A 16,316-nucleotide genomic window follows, 5' to 3' on the forward strand; every position below is an offset into this window, starting at 1 on the left:
CTGGAAGGGACCTCCAGAGGTCATCTAGTCCAGTCCCGTGCTTGAGGCAGGATTATTCCTATCCAAACCATTTTATACGATCTATAATCCAAACTGCATAAAACTACCCTCCTGCCATTCTGACATGGACCCATTAATAATTTCCCTTTTCTTGCTGATATTAATCCAATCCACCTTATAGTAGTTTTGTGCAGCCCACACTTCTCCAAATTTGTTTAGGAGAAGGTCGTGCAGGAACTTATCTAAAGCCTGACTGAAGTCCAGATACACTATATCAAAAGCATTCCCTTCATCCACCCTGGTAGTTACTTAGTCAAACAAGGAGATCAAGTTTGTTTGACACAATTTTTTCTTCATAAATTCATGCTGGCTACTTGTGATCAGACTTTCCTCCTCCAGATGCTTGCAGATGGAGCATTGCCCCAGTACCATTCTCCATTTTTCTGACAGTCATCCTAGTTCTCATTAAGGACAAACTTCCTTCTGAAATCTACAATGAGTACCTAATGGATGGATGGCTCTTCAGTCTGCATTATTTTTGCTTAAAGGTCAAAGTACTCAAAACAACCATCCTTGACCTTCAGCATTCCGATGACTGCATCATCCTTAAACATACTGGGGAAAACCTCCAGACCATGCTGGATATTTTGGGGAAAGCCTACTGAACTTTGGACTTCTCTGTCAACATCAAGAAGACTGAAGTGCTTTACCAGCCTGCCCTAGGCCATGAATGTGACCCCCCTCCCCAAATTACTATTGAGGTAGTTACCTCAGTAGCCACCTGTCTCAGAGAGTGAACATTAATGAGGAGATCTAGCACAAGATCTGATGTTCAAGTGCCTCCTTTGGGAAATTGCTTTGCTGTGTTTTTATTTGCTATGATCTTCAGAAAAACACCAAGATCCAGGTCTACAAAGCAGTCATCATCCCCACATTCATCTATGAATGTGAAATGTGAGTGACCTACCATTGGCATCTCAAGAGCCTCTAGAGGTATCACTAACAGTGCCTCCAGAAAATCCTTCACATCAAATGGGAAGATCATCGCACAAACACCAGCATCTAAGTTGAAGCCAATATTACCAGCACTGAGTCTGATCCTTAAGCACCAACTTTGTTGAACTGGCCACTATGTATGGATGCCTGACTCCTGACTCCCCAAAGAAGTGCTTGTTCCTGCTTAACAATGGACTGAGATCTCATAGTGACCAGAGGAAACACTACAAGGACACATTGAAGGAGTATCTCAAGATAATAGATGTTGACATCGAGAGTTGGGAGGATCTGGTTGCTGCCTGACTGCAGTGGTGTCACAACCTCAACCAAGTGGCAGCCCATGTCAAGGTAAAGCATTTTGCCTTCAAAGCAGAGAACAGAGAGCAGAGGAAGGAAAAAAGAGGAATCCTAGCCTGCAGCCTACGCTCCCCTGTGGAAAAAACTGCAGCTTCTGAAGATTGATATGTGGCTCAAGGATTGGACTCTTAAGTCATCTCAAGACCCGTCAGTGAGCTGTTGCAGAGATCATGTTCAAATCAAGGAATTGCCAATGATGCCTTTAGGATATGCTCCAGTACCTTCCCAGGTATTGAGGTGAAGCTAACTGGTCTGAGTTCTCTGGGTCCCCCTTTTTGCCTTTTTTAAAGAAGGGCACTACATTGGCCCTTTTACAGTCCTCTGGTGCCTAGCCCACTTCCCACAACCTCATAAAGATCATTGCCAAGGGCTCTGAGATCTTCTCTCAGTACGTTTCCAGTTCCTTCAGTAGCCTAGGATAAAGTTCATCCAGCCCTACTGACTTGAATTTATTCACACTGAACAAAAGCTCTATGACTGCCTCTTTTGTTATCTCATCCCTCAGCTTGCCCCCTTCCTTATCCAGATAATCCTTACTAGGTGTCTGACTGCAGCTTCATTTTTTTGTGAAAACTGAAATAAAATAGCTGTTGAATAGACCTGCCTTCTTTACATCTTCTCTTAGGAGTTCCCCCCTGCTTGTTAACAGAGGACCCACAACTTCCTTGGTCCTTCTTTTCTGGCCAAACTACTTATAGAACCTCTTCTTCTTGTACTTAACCTCCTTTGCCAGGTACAGCTCATTCTTTATCTTTGCCTTCCTGATTTTGTCCCTGTAGATTCTTGCTATTTCCAGTTACACATCCTTGATGACCCGCCCACTCTTTCATTGCCTGTATGCTGTCCTTTTGCATTTGAGGAATTTTAGAAGCTCCTTTTGCAGTCACATTAGTTTCTTGCTGTTCTTTATGTGCATCCATCATATTGGAACAGTTTCTCATTGGGCTTCCTATACTGTGCCCTTTAGAAGCTCCCAGCCCTCCTGGGCACCTTTATCCTTTAGTCTATCCTCCCATGATACCATGCCTATTAACTCCTTGAATCAGATGAAATATGCCCTTTTTGAAATCCAGCATCCTAATTTTGCTGACCTCATGCTTTACCTGTCTCAGGATCTGGAATTCTATCAAATTGTGATTGCTTCTTCCCAAGTTACCCATCACTTTCATATCCTCCACCAGTTCTTCCCTGTTGGTCAGGACAAGATCCAAGATAGATGGAACCATAGTTGTATCTTCCACTTTCTGCAACAGAAAGTTGTCCTCCACACAAGTTAAGAACTAGCTTGACATTTTATGTTTGAGTGACTTGTTCTTCCATTAAAGTCTCCCATCAGTACCATCCCATGGCTTCTGGATACATTTGTCACCTGCTTGAAGAATGCCTCATCCACCTCCTCTTCTTGATCTGTTGGCCTATAATAAATCCCCACCACTGTACTGGTGCTGAATCTTTCACTTTTCACTTCCCCCAAATGCATTCTCCTTTGCTGTCTTATTCCTCCTGAACCAGAGAATAAGTGTACGTGGGGTTTTTGACACACAAGGCAACACCACCACCTTTTCTCCCAAACCTGCACTTCCAAAACGGAGTGTTACCCTCAGTGTTGACATTATAATCATAAAAGCTGTCCCACCAGGTCTCTGTGATAACAATCAAATCATAGTTCTTTTCACAGGATACAGCTTCTAGCTTATCTTGTTTATTCTCCATACATCTAGCTTTTGTATACATGCATCAAACATATTTTGCATTTTGACGTACTTGCTTCCCTTTTGCATCACTTCTTGCAGTCTCATAGTTCTCTGGCTCCTTCCCAGAGTTAAGTTGCTTCTTTGAGTCCTTTCCCCTCTGGACTGTGTGTTCTTGTGTGGGGTTTTGATCACCATTCCCTGCAGAACCTAATTTAAAGCCATCCTTACTCATTTAAAGCTGTCCTTGCCAGATGATACCTAAAGATGTTCTTCCCCATTCTCGTCAGAGGGATCCTATCCTTTGATAGTAGCCCTCCTCCCATGAACATCCACGCATTGTCAAAGAAGCTGAAGCTTTCATCTCAACACCATTATCTCAGCCATATGTTCGCGTCCAGGATACGATGGTCCCTGCCTGTACCCCTGCCTTCCACAAGAAGGATCGATGAGAACCCAACTTGTGCTCCAGGCTGCTTAATCCTCCTGCCAAAGGCCTCATACTCACTTCTGATCTGGTCAATGTTATTCCTGGCAGTATTGTTGGTGCTTATGTGGACAAGCAGAAAGGTGTAATGGTCCAAAGGATGGATGCGCTTTGGCAGTCTGTCTGTGATGTTCTGAATTCAGGCTTCAGGCAGGCAGTACACCTACCGAGCCCCACAAATCTGGGCAACACATTGGTGCTTCTTTCTCCTGCAGAAGGGAGTCACAAACTACCACCACTCTTTTTATCCTTGTCAGTGCAGTGGTCCTTGAGCCCTGTCCTTGGGGCCTTGCACTTCATGCTCTATAGGCTGCTGACGACTCTGCCTCATGCCTGCAGATGTCTCCTCCTCTGCCTCTTCCTCAGCAGATCCACTGCAGAATGCTTGAAAGTGGTTGTTAACTTCAGTCTGCTACTCTTCAATCCTGGGAGCCTTCCTTCCATCTTCAGGTAGTCATGTGCTGCCACTTCTCCTCATTGCTTTTTGGCCTATCCAGTACCAGTCTCTTGCCCAAGTAATCTTCCTGGTCCCTGATTCAATGCAGTGTGGATACCCATGCTTTGAATCTTCCCCAGAGCAGACACTAGCATACACTTGGTGCAGATGAAGTGCTTTTGACCCTCTGGGAGAAATACAAACATGGCACATCCCACACAGGTTACAACAGATGACCCAGACTCCATTTGTACCTCATTTGCTCCCTGAAGAATATGTTTGTAAGGAGGAAAAAAAGAGAGAGGATCAGGAGGAAAGGGAGGAAAATACACACCACAAGAACCTGCACATCATCTACCCATACCAGTGGCCTTGTACGCATTCATGCATACATGTACAAAGTCTCCTGCTCCCTGGATCCCTCCTAGGGTAAAATCCCTCTCTGTTTGCTGCCCTCTGTTCACTGCTCACACATTTCACTGGTGTTGCTTTTTATAAGGCTGCCTACTTAGCTCCACCCCTCAGTTACCTAAACCAGAGCAAAGGGGGAGCAAAAAGACAAACATACATAGGAGGGGGGAGTAACAAAAACACACAAAGCTCTAGACAAACACTCTACCACCAATTGTTGAGCCCCAGCTCAAGTCTGGGTTCATGCCCGGTATGCAAAGGCCAATAAAGCTACCAGGGGTGAAAGTATAAAGAAGATTTATTGCTAGCAATAAAAGGTGCAAGTGGAATAATTTCACAAAACAAGCACACCAGATTTTCAATTCTAAGCCACTTTTATACAGGGGTTTTGGACCTTCATAAGCATCCTTGTTTGCTAATTGGCTATAAAGGAGTGACGCAAGGAGTTCTTTACTGAGCATGTCTCTATACCTGTGTTTTAGCTATGTATCTCATTAACATACATGTATGTTTCATTAGCATACCTTTTCTCCACCTAGGGGCGTGATTTTTAGTATTTTAATGAGCTCTTTGACACAGTACTCTGATTCTGCTTTTTGTTTTCAAGCCTCCTTTATCTAAGACTGTCTCCTCCTTATCATTGCAGATGGGCATTCGTCACATAACAGAGACTTTTGCTTAGGCTTTGCATAGTAGTTTCTAGGTCACTCCTTACATTCCCTCCTCTGGAGCATTTTTAATTATTATTATGATTGCTCCATTCAATTTGACTTAACACAAATCTAGTATCCTCAGCTTTCTTTGTTTGTAGAATCATTTGATTCACCTTAGGCCTGAAGATAGATGTGATGAAAACAGGTATACATTGGATACAGAAACAAACCATAATCCCTATAAAACAAAATAGAACAACCATACTAAATAACTGTTTCAACCATCCAAAATTGGGAAGCCAGGAAGTTAACCAGGAAAAGTCTAAGCCAGATGATTCTTTCAACGTCTGTGCCAATCGTTGTAAGGCACCAATTTTGTCTTCAATTAGCACAGAATTATCAGTGAGGTTGAAACAGCACGTTCCTTTTAAAGTTTCACACCCAAGATTGTGTCGTAACAAGAGATAATCAATAGCAGCTCTATTCTCTAAGACAGCGTCCCTTAATTGTTTTTGTTCAGCATTCAGGGCTGAGAGCACTCAGGATGTAGCATTTAGTCCTTTTGCTAAAACACAGGCCACTGCATTAAGGTTTCTGCTATTACTTACAGCAAGACCCGGAACCCCCACCATAGATGCAGCTAATGCTACGTATTCAGCCTTAGACAATAGTCCGGGGAAATCATTCTCGTCACAATCAGCAGGGAGAATAGTGTATGCTCGTTTAAACCTCCCACCGAAAGGGGTTTGTTCAGCATGCATTAGGTCAGATTTCCTTGGAAGAGCTGCAGTTACCCGAGCAGTGGTGCATGATCCCCCAGTAGCATTCTCTGGGAGGTATGAATATATTATTCTCCCTCAGGCTAGAAACCATCCTTGGGGAAGGACGGTATGTGTGTGTGCATAGGATGATTTGACTGGTCTTACTACAGAGGATTTTTTTTACCTTGGTTCAATTTAAAGCAATTATTAGTACAATTAACCATTAGGAAACATTCGGAAACATTAGCTGTTGCCTGAACTCGTACGGAAAACATATTTCTGCTTTTCTCTTTTACAACAGTCCCCCACTTATATATATCCTGATATGTACTTTCCTTATCTCCATCTTTCAGCATAGTATAATTTTGTAAAATTTTCAAAGGGGTTGGTACTGCGATTAAGCATGAGGTAAAAACCAGGTGAGCATTGATCCCTTCCGCTAAGCAGAAGTCCGTTCTATTTAAAATTTCCCGGGCCAGATAAATCCAGACATTTTCCTGAGGGTCAAATTTTTGTTGTAAAAGATTTTCCCCTCCTATGAGTAGGAGTGGACAGATCAGGGCGTCCCACAATAAAACCTTGAACAATTTCATAATAAGGCTTGTAAAACTTGATCAAAGATTGACAAATTATTTAAAGTTCCTTTCTTCTGAATAGGAATTTTAAGTCTCTTATTGGCTCCACCTTCCACTGTTCTCTGCCTCCGGTCCCGGAGTCTGCAGGGGTTCCTTCTTGTTCCGGTCCAGCCACCAGCTTTAGGCGACTGGAATATATCCAAGTCTTGATTCCTTCGAGCTTTGCTGCCATCGGGGTCGTTAAAAGTACCCTATATAGACCCTTCCATCTGGCTCGAAGTGGTTCCTCGTTCCAATCTTTCACAAGAGCGTAACTTCCAGATAATAATCGATTTTCCGGGGCAGGAGACTGGTTCTGTGTCTGCAGCACGTCCCGTACCTGCTGATGGATGGAAGACAAAACAGAAACCAAGGACCATGCATATTCTCTAATCATTCCCTCCCCTAAAACATGTAACTATTGTTCAGTACCCATCGGCAGACTCAGAGGGTAAGGCTTACCATACATTATCTCAAATGGGCTTAATCCCAATTTAGAATGTGGTGCGACCCTTACTCGTAACAGGGCCAAGGGTAAGGCCTCTGGCCATTTGAGTCGAGCTTCTTGGCGAATTTTTGCAAGGTGTCTTTTTAAGGTCTGATTCATACGTTCCACCTTTCCACTGGACTGGGGTCTCCAAGGGGTGTGTAAATGCCAGCTGATTCCCAGGAACTCAGAAACCTTCTGAGTAATTTGTGCAATGAAATGTGGGCCATTGTCTGACCCTATTCCTTTTGGAAGTCCGAAGCGAGATATGATTTCTCATAGGAGTGCCTTGACCACCTCTCGGGCTTGGGCAGTCCGACATGGGAAGCACTCAACCCAATTAGAGAAAGTGTCCACAAAGACAAGGAGATATCTCATCCCTTGTTGCCGGGGCAACTCAGTAAAATCCACCTGCCATTCTTCTCCTGGCCCATTGCCTATTCTCTGATGTCCTGAAGTTTCTTTTCTCCCTCCTTTTGGGTTATTTCTCTGGCAGACCTTACATGTCTCTGATACCTTCTTAGCAGCCTCTCTTAATCCCACTCCAGTTACATAGTGACTGATCCACCTTACCAGGGCCCTGGGTCCATAGCCGGTGCCATGATGAGCGCTCTTCACTACCACATGAACCCAGGCAGCTGGGATGATAATGCGGCCATCCTTTGCTACTAGCCACCCGTGCTCCCCCTTCTTTGCTTGAAACTCTTTTATCAATTGTTTATCTCTTTCCCCATACTGTGGTATCACAGGCTGGTATAGGTCTGGAAGGAGAGGTAACAGATTACTTACTTTGGGCAGCAAGTCTGTCTGAGGTCTTTTAGCTGCTTTCTTTGCTGTAGCATCAGCAAATTGATTACCTTTTGTGGAGTTGTTGTTTTCTTTTTGATATGCTTTACAGTGCATTACCGCTACCTCCTTTGGTTCCCAGACTGCCTTGAGGAGAGCTTTTATTTGCTTGCTATGCTTAATGCCTGCTCCTTTAGAATCAAGTAGACCCTGCTCTTTCCATAGCGCGCGCTGAGCATGTAAAACAAGGAAAACATATTTAGAGTCAGTATAAATATTGACAGTTTTGTTGGCCGCTAATTGCAAAGCCCGAGTCATAGCAATGAGTTCAGCCTTTTGAGCTGAAACAGATGGGTTTAAAGGTCCTGCTTCTATCATATTCTGTGTAGTCACGATAGCGTATCTGGATTTTCGAATTCCATTCTCCATACTCAAGCTGCCATCGGTGTAGAACTTCCAGGTCAGCTTTTTCAAGAGGTCTGTCTCTCAAATTTGGTCTTGCAGAATAAACAGCTTCCAATGTTTGCGGGCAATCATGCACAAGGTCTGGTGTGTCGGCCATAGATGGCAACAGTGTTGCTGGATTTACATTGCGAGAAATGGCCAATTTTATTTCAGGCTTATCTAGGAGGATGGCCTGATATCGAGCCATTCGTCCCGGGGTTCACCAGTTCCCTTCTTTCTGCTCCAGGACTGTAAGCGCTGCGTGAGGCACATATACAGTCATTTGATGGCCTAGGGTTAACTTTTCAGCTTCTTGTATTAGCAGACAGGTGGCAGCAACAGCCCGGAGACAAGCAGGCCATCCGGATGACACAAAGTCTAATTTTTTAGAAAGATATGCCACCGGTCGTTGCCAGCTACCCAATTTCTGTGTTAAGACCCCCACGGCTACCCCCCCTCGGTCATGCACAAAAAGGGAAGAAGGCTTACTCATGTCCGGTAGTCCTAAGGCAGGTGCTTCAATGAGAACCTGCTTTAACTGGCAGAATGCTTGCTCACACTCTTCAGTCCATTCGAGCACCTTTTCATCACCTTGTGTAGCTCCATACAGGGGTTTTGCAATAACCCCAAAATTGGAATCCAAATCCTGCAAAAATCTACTGTACCTAAGAATCCTCGTAGTTGTTTCTTTGTTTTTGGGGGTGCTAGCCGGCATATAGCTTCTTTTCTTTCAGGCAAGAGGGCTCTCTGACCAGGCTGTAATTCAAATCCCAAGTATGTTACCTTCTGGGACATGGGCTGCATTTTACTTCTGGACACCCGGTATCCTTCCTGCCCAGAAAATTAAGGAGGCAAATTGTTCCTTCCAGGCAGCTTGCTTCAGTGGTGGCTGTTAAAAGCAAGTCATCCACATATTGCAAAAGAGCACAGGACAGTGGCAGTTTTAGCCTACGTAAATCCTTGCTTAATGCAGTGCTGAATAGGGTTGGGCTGTTTTTAAACCCTTGGGGTAAGACAGTCCAGCAAAACTGAGTCTTAATGCTAGTATCTGGGTCTTCCCATTCAAATGCAAATATTTCCTGAGATCCCCTCTCTACCGGTATACAGAAGAAAGCATCTTTTAAATCAATAACCATAAACCAGTTATGATCTGGGTTCAAATCAGACAGCAAGGTGTACGGGTTAGGCACGATCGGGTATATACTCACAACCACTTTATTTACAGCTCTCAAGTCTTGGACGAAACGATATTCGTTACTCTTAGGCTTCTTCACAGGCAAGATGGGTGTGTTAAAAGCTGATGTGCATTCACGGAGAAGGCCATACTCCAGGAACCGTTCAACTAACGGCTTCAGTCCTTTCCTGGCTTCCATCCGCATTGGATATTGTTTCACACATGGAGGCTGGGCCCCTGGCAAAAGTTGAATCTTCACAGGGTCAGCATTTTTAGCCTTCCCGGGTCGGTGACCTGCCCATACCCATGTAACAACAGCATCGAGCAGGGTTTGAGGAATATCCGGTGTACTTTCCTCTCGGAGAAGGCCGAGAAGGCAAGCCTGCAAATGCCACCCCTTTTCAGGAGGCACTGTTAAAAACATTTGCCCATCCTGGAACGACAACGTAGCTTGCAGTTTACAGAGGAGGTCTCTCCCTAAAAAGGGAACGGGGCAGCCTGGCATGTACAAGAATTGATGGGTGACTTCGGCCTGCCCAAGATTACAGGTCATTGGCTGTAGGAAGGGTCGTGTTACTGCCTTCCCTGTAACCCCTACCACCGGCACAGTCTTTTTACTTAAAGGTTTCAGTTTTTGAGTTAAGACAGAATGGGCAGCACCTGTATCGACGAGAAAATCTACCAATTCATCTCTGTCCCCTAGTTGCATTTTAACCAGAGGCTCGTCAGGGGACACTGGGATCTGGGTTATCTTTCCCTCCCAGGCCTCCGGTCCCCTTCAATCTGAATCCCTTCCAAAAGCGAACAATCCACTGCTCTCCTCTTTTTTCTTTTCACCTTCCCCAACTTTCTGATAGGGGCATTCCCGCTTCCAGTGTCCTTTTTGTTTGCAATAGGCACACTGATCTTTCTCTAATGGACCCCGTCTCTGAGGCTGTCTCTGGGATCCCTCATTTCTAGGTTTTCCCGTGATTGCAGCTGCCACTAGGGCTGCCTGCATTTTCATCTTTCTCTCCTCTTTCTTGTCCTGTTGCTTTTCCTGAACACTTTCTCGGTTAGTAAATACTTGGTAAGCAATGTCTACTAGTTGGGAAATAGGTATACCTGTTGCTCCGTCTGCCTTCTGCAATTTCTTTCTAATGTCTGGTGCACTCTGACCTATAAAGATCATATTTACCATGCGAGCGTTCGATGCATCCTCCGGGTCCTCATGAGTGTATTGCCTGAAAGTAGTGTAAATTTTTTCCAAGAAAGCACTCGGGTCTCATTAGTCTCCTGTCGAACCTCATACACCTTACTGAGATTCTGAGGTTTTTTCACAGCATCTCTCAATCCTCGGAGGATATATTCTCGATAGGCACGGATGGAGGTCATAGCTTATAGATTCATAGATTCATAGATGTTAGGGTCGGAAGGGACCTCAGTAGATCATCGAGTCTGACCCCCTGCATAAGCAGGAAAGAGTGCTGGGTCTAGATGACCCCAGCTAGATACTCATCTAACCTCCTCTTGAAGACCCCCAGGGTAGGGGAGAGCACCACCTCCCTTGGGAGCCCATTCCAGAGCTTGGTCTGGTTTCCAATCTGGCTCCTGGATGGGGACATGATCATCTCTATTTCCTTGCAGGTTCCCTGCGGTAATTTCCTTTTCCACGTACTCACGAGCTTTGTTCACTACCATCCTCCTTTCCTCTGGTGTCAACAGGATATCTAAAAGAGACTGAACATCTGCCCACGTTGGGTTATGGGTTTTGAAAATCGTTTTAAACAGGTTTCGTACCTTTTCAGGATTCTCTCTCAAGCTGGGGTTGTTGTTCCGCCAATTATACAAATCTGATGTAGTGAAAGGAACGTGCACAAAGGTTTGACGGTAGGTTGGCTCCCCATCATCTTCGAGAGGCCCGGGTACCACTTGTTCTCTTAGGGGAAATACCCCATTTCCCTTCCCACGGCCAGGATCAGATTCCCTGTGATGTTTTCCCTTAACCCCGGAGTCTGCTCCTAACTGTACTCTCCATCCACCTCCCGGGGTTATATCAGGAGAAGTCGGGGATTCTGGAGATTGCCAAGCACCTGATGGCCATGGTTGGCGCTGTTCCAGATCCCTGGGTCGGGGAGTATTCTCAACCTCTGCCTCGGTGGGGAAAGAAGCAGGAAGAGCAGATGCCAACGAGGAATCAGATGAATCAGGAGGAGGAGGGGGAAGAGGAAGAGAATAAGGTAAAGGCAGCAGAAGGGGGGGAGCCTCCGGCTCCGGACAGTCCAGGACAGGATTTGCAGTTGGTCGAGCCACAGCCATCTCACAGATCCCAACCCCCTCCCCCAATCCACATTCCTCCAAAATCTTTCTATCTCTACAAAGAGACGTAAACGCTTGCGCATGCATCAATTCCTCCCATTTACCATTCTGCCAGCAGAACAAAATCAGTTGTAAGATGGTATTATAATTAACACTTCCCTCCCGAGGCCAATGTTCTTGATCATCTAGCTGATAGCATGGCCACGCAGTTTCAAAGAAGAATTTAGCTTTCTTCTTAGTCATAGGATCCCCACCAAACTCTGCCCAATGTCCCAATACACAAGAGAGGGGGGTACATTTCCTAACCTTACTGTTAATAGTACCCATCTCAGGGCTGCCTTCCCGGTTCTGACCGTCCGACTTACCTGGGATCCAGGGATCTGTTCTTAGTCCTCGTCCTCACAGGGGAAAATCACTGATCTTGGACTCGGGCCAGACAGAATACTTAGAGAGATAATCCCGACGGTAGGCCTTATGCCCTTTCTACCCTCTCACCCAGGTGCCTGTTACTGGTACTTTCACTCTATGGCGTTGCACCGTTAGGCTACTGCCGCCTCAGCGATCCAGCTCCCCCTGAAGCAAAAGTCTCACCAGGAAAAGAGATCCCGGGGCATGCCTGACATTTGATAAGCAAATCAGCTGGTCGTCAGTTAGTCCGGGCAAAGCTTATCTAAGGCAGTCCCATCTGGGTCGCCTAAAACTGCTGAGCCCCAGCTCAAGTCTGGGTTCGTGCCCAGTATGCAAAGGCCAATAAAGATACCAGGGGTGAAAGTATAAAGAAGATTTATTGCTAGCAATAAAAGGTGCAAGTGGAATAATTTCACATAACAAGCACACCAGATTTTCAATTCTAAGCCATTTTTATACAGGGGTTTTGGACCTTCATAAGCATCCTTGTTTGCTAATTGGCTATAAAGGAGTGACGCAAGGAGTTCTTTACTGGGCATGTCTCTATACCTGTGTTTTAGCTATGTATCTCATTAACATACATGTATGTTTCATTAGCATACCTTTTCTTCACCTAGGGGCGTGATTTTTAGTATTTTAATGAGCTCTTTGACACAGTACTCTGATTCTGCTTTTTGTTTTCAAGCCTCCTTTATCTAAGACTGTCTCCTCCTTATCATTGCAGATGGGCATTCGTCACATAACAGAGACTTTTGCCTAGGCTTTGCATAGTAGTTTCTAGGTCACTCCTTACACGATCAGCTACCCTAAGTCACTAGCACAGAGAAAAGCCTCTTCAAGGCAGTCTCACCCCGAGCTATTTATCCCAAAGCAACTGTTCTCTGCTTACTGCTCATCTTATAACTTACTGGGCTTGTCTACATGAGGCACTTTGCTGCAAAGTAGCATAGTTTACCCTGCAGTAAACCTGTGCAGTAAACTTGCAAGTGCAAGTAGCAATTTTACTCCTGAATAGTTACCACGCAGTAGTGCTTGTGTAGACACCTGAGTGGGAGCAAATCTGCTCCTGATCAGCTGGCCACCAGGGGGCGGAAGATTAATCCCCACCCCCAGGAGCTGTGTGCTGCCAGGCAGGCTGTGCCACCAGAGCCTGGGCAGGGACAATGTTCCCCCTGCCCTGACAGTGGGGAGCTCAAAGCCCCTGCTCTGAGATCACGATTGGGGAGCAGGGACTGGAAGATTCTTATCTCCCAGCACCAGCTCTACAACAGTGGGCCGGTACTGACAGATCCTTATCTCCATGCCCCAGCCTGTTCCCCACCCAACTCTGCGATCACAGATCTCATTGGGGAACAAGCTCCACAGCCTGTTCCCCACCCAGCTCCACACTTACAGAGCTGACCAGGGAACAAGCTCTCCAGCCCCTGCCCCGCAATCACAGAGCAGAGGCTGGGGTCTGTCCCCATCAGGTGCAGGTCACAGCTTCACACCCTGATTGGGCAGTCAAGGCATGAGGCTTGGATTCCACTTGGAGGGATATGGAATCTCTGCCCAGCTGGGGGCTCACTGCTAGCTGCCCCACTGGCAAATTGAGACAGGGGACTGGGACCTTCCCCTCCTCTGCAGCTCCTAGTCCCCTGCCCCGATCAAGGAGCTGGGGCTGGGAGCTCCCTCCTGCCAGGGCAGGGGAACATTGTTCTTGCCTCAGCAGCAGCAACCCCCCGGGGGCAGCCAGCAATATCACAGCCCTGGCCAGGAGACAGCTGTCTCCTGTATTAGTGTTCCTTGTCAGCCCCTGGGCTAGCACCCAGGGGGAGCCTCAAGCTTCCCACCCCCCCCACCCCCCGGTGAGAGCAGGGGCCCATTGCAGGACTCAGCAAATTGCTAGGAACAGCAAATCTGATCCCATGTCCCTTCATATGTAGACAGCTGCCCAGGAGTGTTTACTTGTGGATAGTTTACTGAAAGCCAAGCCACTTGAGTCATGTGAATTTGAAAGTATCTCAGATTTCATTTCTTTAAAAAAATATGTTTCTAACATTCCAGGTTAGGAAAAAACTAAGAAATGTGAATCATATAGGTAAAAAACCTTGAAGTCAAATAAAAAGAGCCCAACGTTTAGACTTAAAAAGCTCGGGATTTTTAAGCCAGTCTCAGCTATTTGGAGCCTGACTCATTATTTTGAACACAAAGGGGTAAGAAATACTGTAATATACTATAAAAGGAATGGGCTGCATCGATTTTAATTTGGATTTATTTATGTTTACAGAGAAGCGATTCTATAGACGTTCAAAATCGGGTGACATCCTTTCTAAGAACCCTGTAGTGAGATCGAAAAGCTACAACAACCCACTACTGACCCCAGTAGCTGAGTACGAAACAGAGGGAATTGCAGCCAGTGGCACTGGCATCCGAAGACACTCTGTTTCTGAAATGACTTCATGCATGGAGCTACAAGGATATTCTAATCTCACAACCATCATGGACAATGGTTCTAAAAGTTCTATGACAGCCACCAAGAACTCACTCTCAGGAGACCAGGAAAGGCCCAGTGCCAGTTCAGTACAATGTTCCAGCAAACTCAACACAGCTGAGCAACAGAAAGGATTCTTCCACCCAATGGATGACCAAAATACAGCTTTTGAGCTGGGCAGGGACCCTACCTTGATTCCAGTCCCTTCTTCCAGCCCTGAGAATATAGTGGACCAGATTTTGGAGTCAATTGACTCTGATTCTGAAGGAATTTTCATAGATTTTGGCCGAGGTTCTTCAAATTCATCAGTATACAATGTGGATGTCAGCTGCCAGAGCATCAGGTGAAGGGCAAGGGAAACACATCCTTGGTTGTATTATTATATTTAAAAGTAACTGGTATGTTTGGCAGGAAAGCAGTATACATAGGGACAGATTCTCAGCTGTTCTAAATTATCATAGCTGTATCAAATCATTGGAACAGTAATAATTTACACCTGCTGAGGCTCTGTCCCTGCCCAAAGATTTTTTTTTAAATACCAAACTTTTCATTTTCTATCCTTCAGCAGTCTATTTCTTACTTTCTTTGTAAGATTGTGAGGGGTTTCCCACCCCCACCCCCGAATTGAAAAGTATTTAATAGAATGCTGTTGGAGCGGGAAATGTGCATTTACTGACATAGCCCTGTGAATAGCTGTGTTCACTTTTAGTTTTGCTTTTCTTGAAAGATTCCCATAAAAGAAAAAAAAGGAAAAATTGTTCTTTGAACAACATGGTCTTGGTTGGAGTGGAGGGGGAAAAATCACTTTATGAAAGAGATTTTGAAAACAAACAAAGGTTGCAGCCACAAATGTAGCAGAATACGATGACAGAGTTGTTTTTTTTTTGTATGTCTTGTATGCACTCCTTTGGCCCACCGTAAGTTAGAATTATTTTTTAAAAAGGGCAAATAAACAACAGTAATGTTCTATATAGTGTGATACAATGCCTCATGTCTAATGTTTGTGTCACAAGCATCTATGTATGAGAGTTGTTTCAAAACTGGTTTTTAGGACCATGTTGATTTGCTTTTTAACACAACACTTCCAAGAATTCTGTATGCTGCAAACTCTTGGACAAATCCTGATTTGTCCATTCTGTGAAGAGATTTCAGCAAGCTACACGTTACTTGTTTCTTGTGTAAATAAAGTTATGGCCTTTAAATGGAAATCTTTATTAAATGTTTATATTCTTAAGGAGTGTGTACAGTCTGTACCATAATTAGACACTGATCTTTGAAGAGTTAGATTTTGAGCCTGCAGCTCTTCTAAGTATTTGCAGCTCCTACTCTACTGAAGTAACTTGAGTTCATCTGATATAAGACCCGTCAAAATGATCGTAGGAGCAGGACCTCAGAATCTTGTGCAGGGGTTTATCTACATAGCATATAATCATGTTATGTGAACTGTGTAATTGACCAGTACAGTTGTACTGGAAGGTGGAACTCAAAGTCACCCTGGGCACTGACAGATGAGCAGCTCCCCCACTGTAACTCATGGCACTTCACAGGAAGCACCGTGAGTTACAGCATTTCCCCCAACCCAACAGCCATTCGCTGTTGGGTCCAGGGGAATGGGGGATTGAACTCCAGCTTGGAGCAGCTGAATGTCTAAAGCCACCCCACCCCACCCCAAGCTCTGGTACTATCTTCACAATGGGAGAGGGGAAGGGAGAGGAGGAAGCTTGGTCTGGGGTTTCCTCAGCATGCGCTGGAGGGTGGGGTAGGTGAAGTGGAGCACTTCTATAAGGGCACAGCTATAGAGCTCTTTCAAGGGGCCAATCACGTGACAAATGTAAGTTCT

At 45.2% G+C, this 16,316-nt stretch overlaps 1 protein-coding gene across 11 annotated transcripts in view; it reads left to right on the top strand.

Moving 5' to 3' along the window:
* Nucleotides 1-15,710, top strand: part of PRR5 (proline rich 5) — a 175,182-nt gene extending 159,472 nt beyond the window's left edge. For 9 of the 11 annotated variants that reach the window (XM_006258311.4, XM_019493173.2, XM_019493174.2 and 6 more), the window contains one exon: nt 14,273-15,710. In XM_006258311.4, the coding sequence (XP_006258373.2) occupies nt 14,273-14,823 (551 nt within the window). In that variant the 3' untranslated portion in view covers nt 14,824-15,710. Of the gene's footprint in view, nt 1-399; nt 1,583-11,397; nt 11,517-14,272 lie in introns of all 11 variants that reach the window. The other 2 variants (XR_009461857.1, XM_059726654.1) reach the window with 2 other exon arrangements.
* The last annotated feature ends 606 nt before the right edge of the window (nt 15,711-16,316 follow it).

The sequence above is a fragment of the Alligator mississippiensis genome, chromosome 4 (assembly GCF_030867095.1).
Source record: "Alligator mississippiensis isolate rAllMis1 chromosome 4, rAllMis1, whole genome shotgun sequence".
Classification (NCBI taxonomy): Eukaryota; Metazoa; Chordata; order Crocodylia; family Alligatoridae; genus Alligator; species Alligator mississippiensis.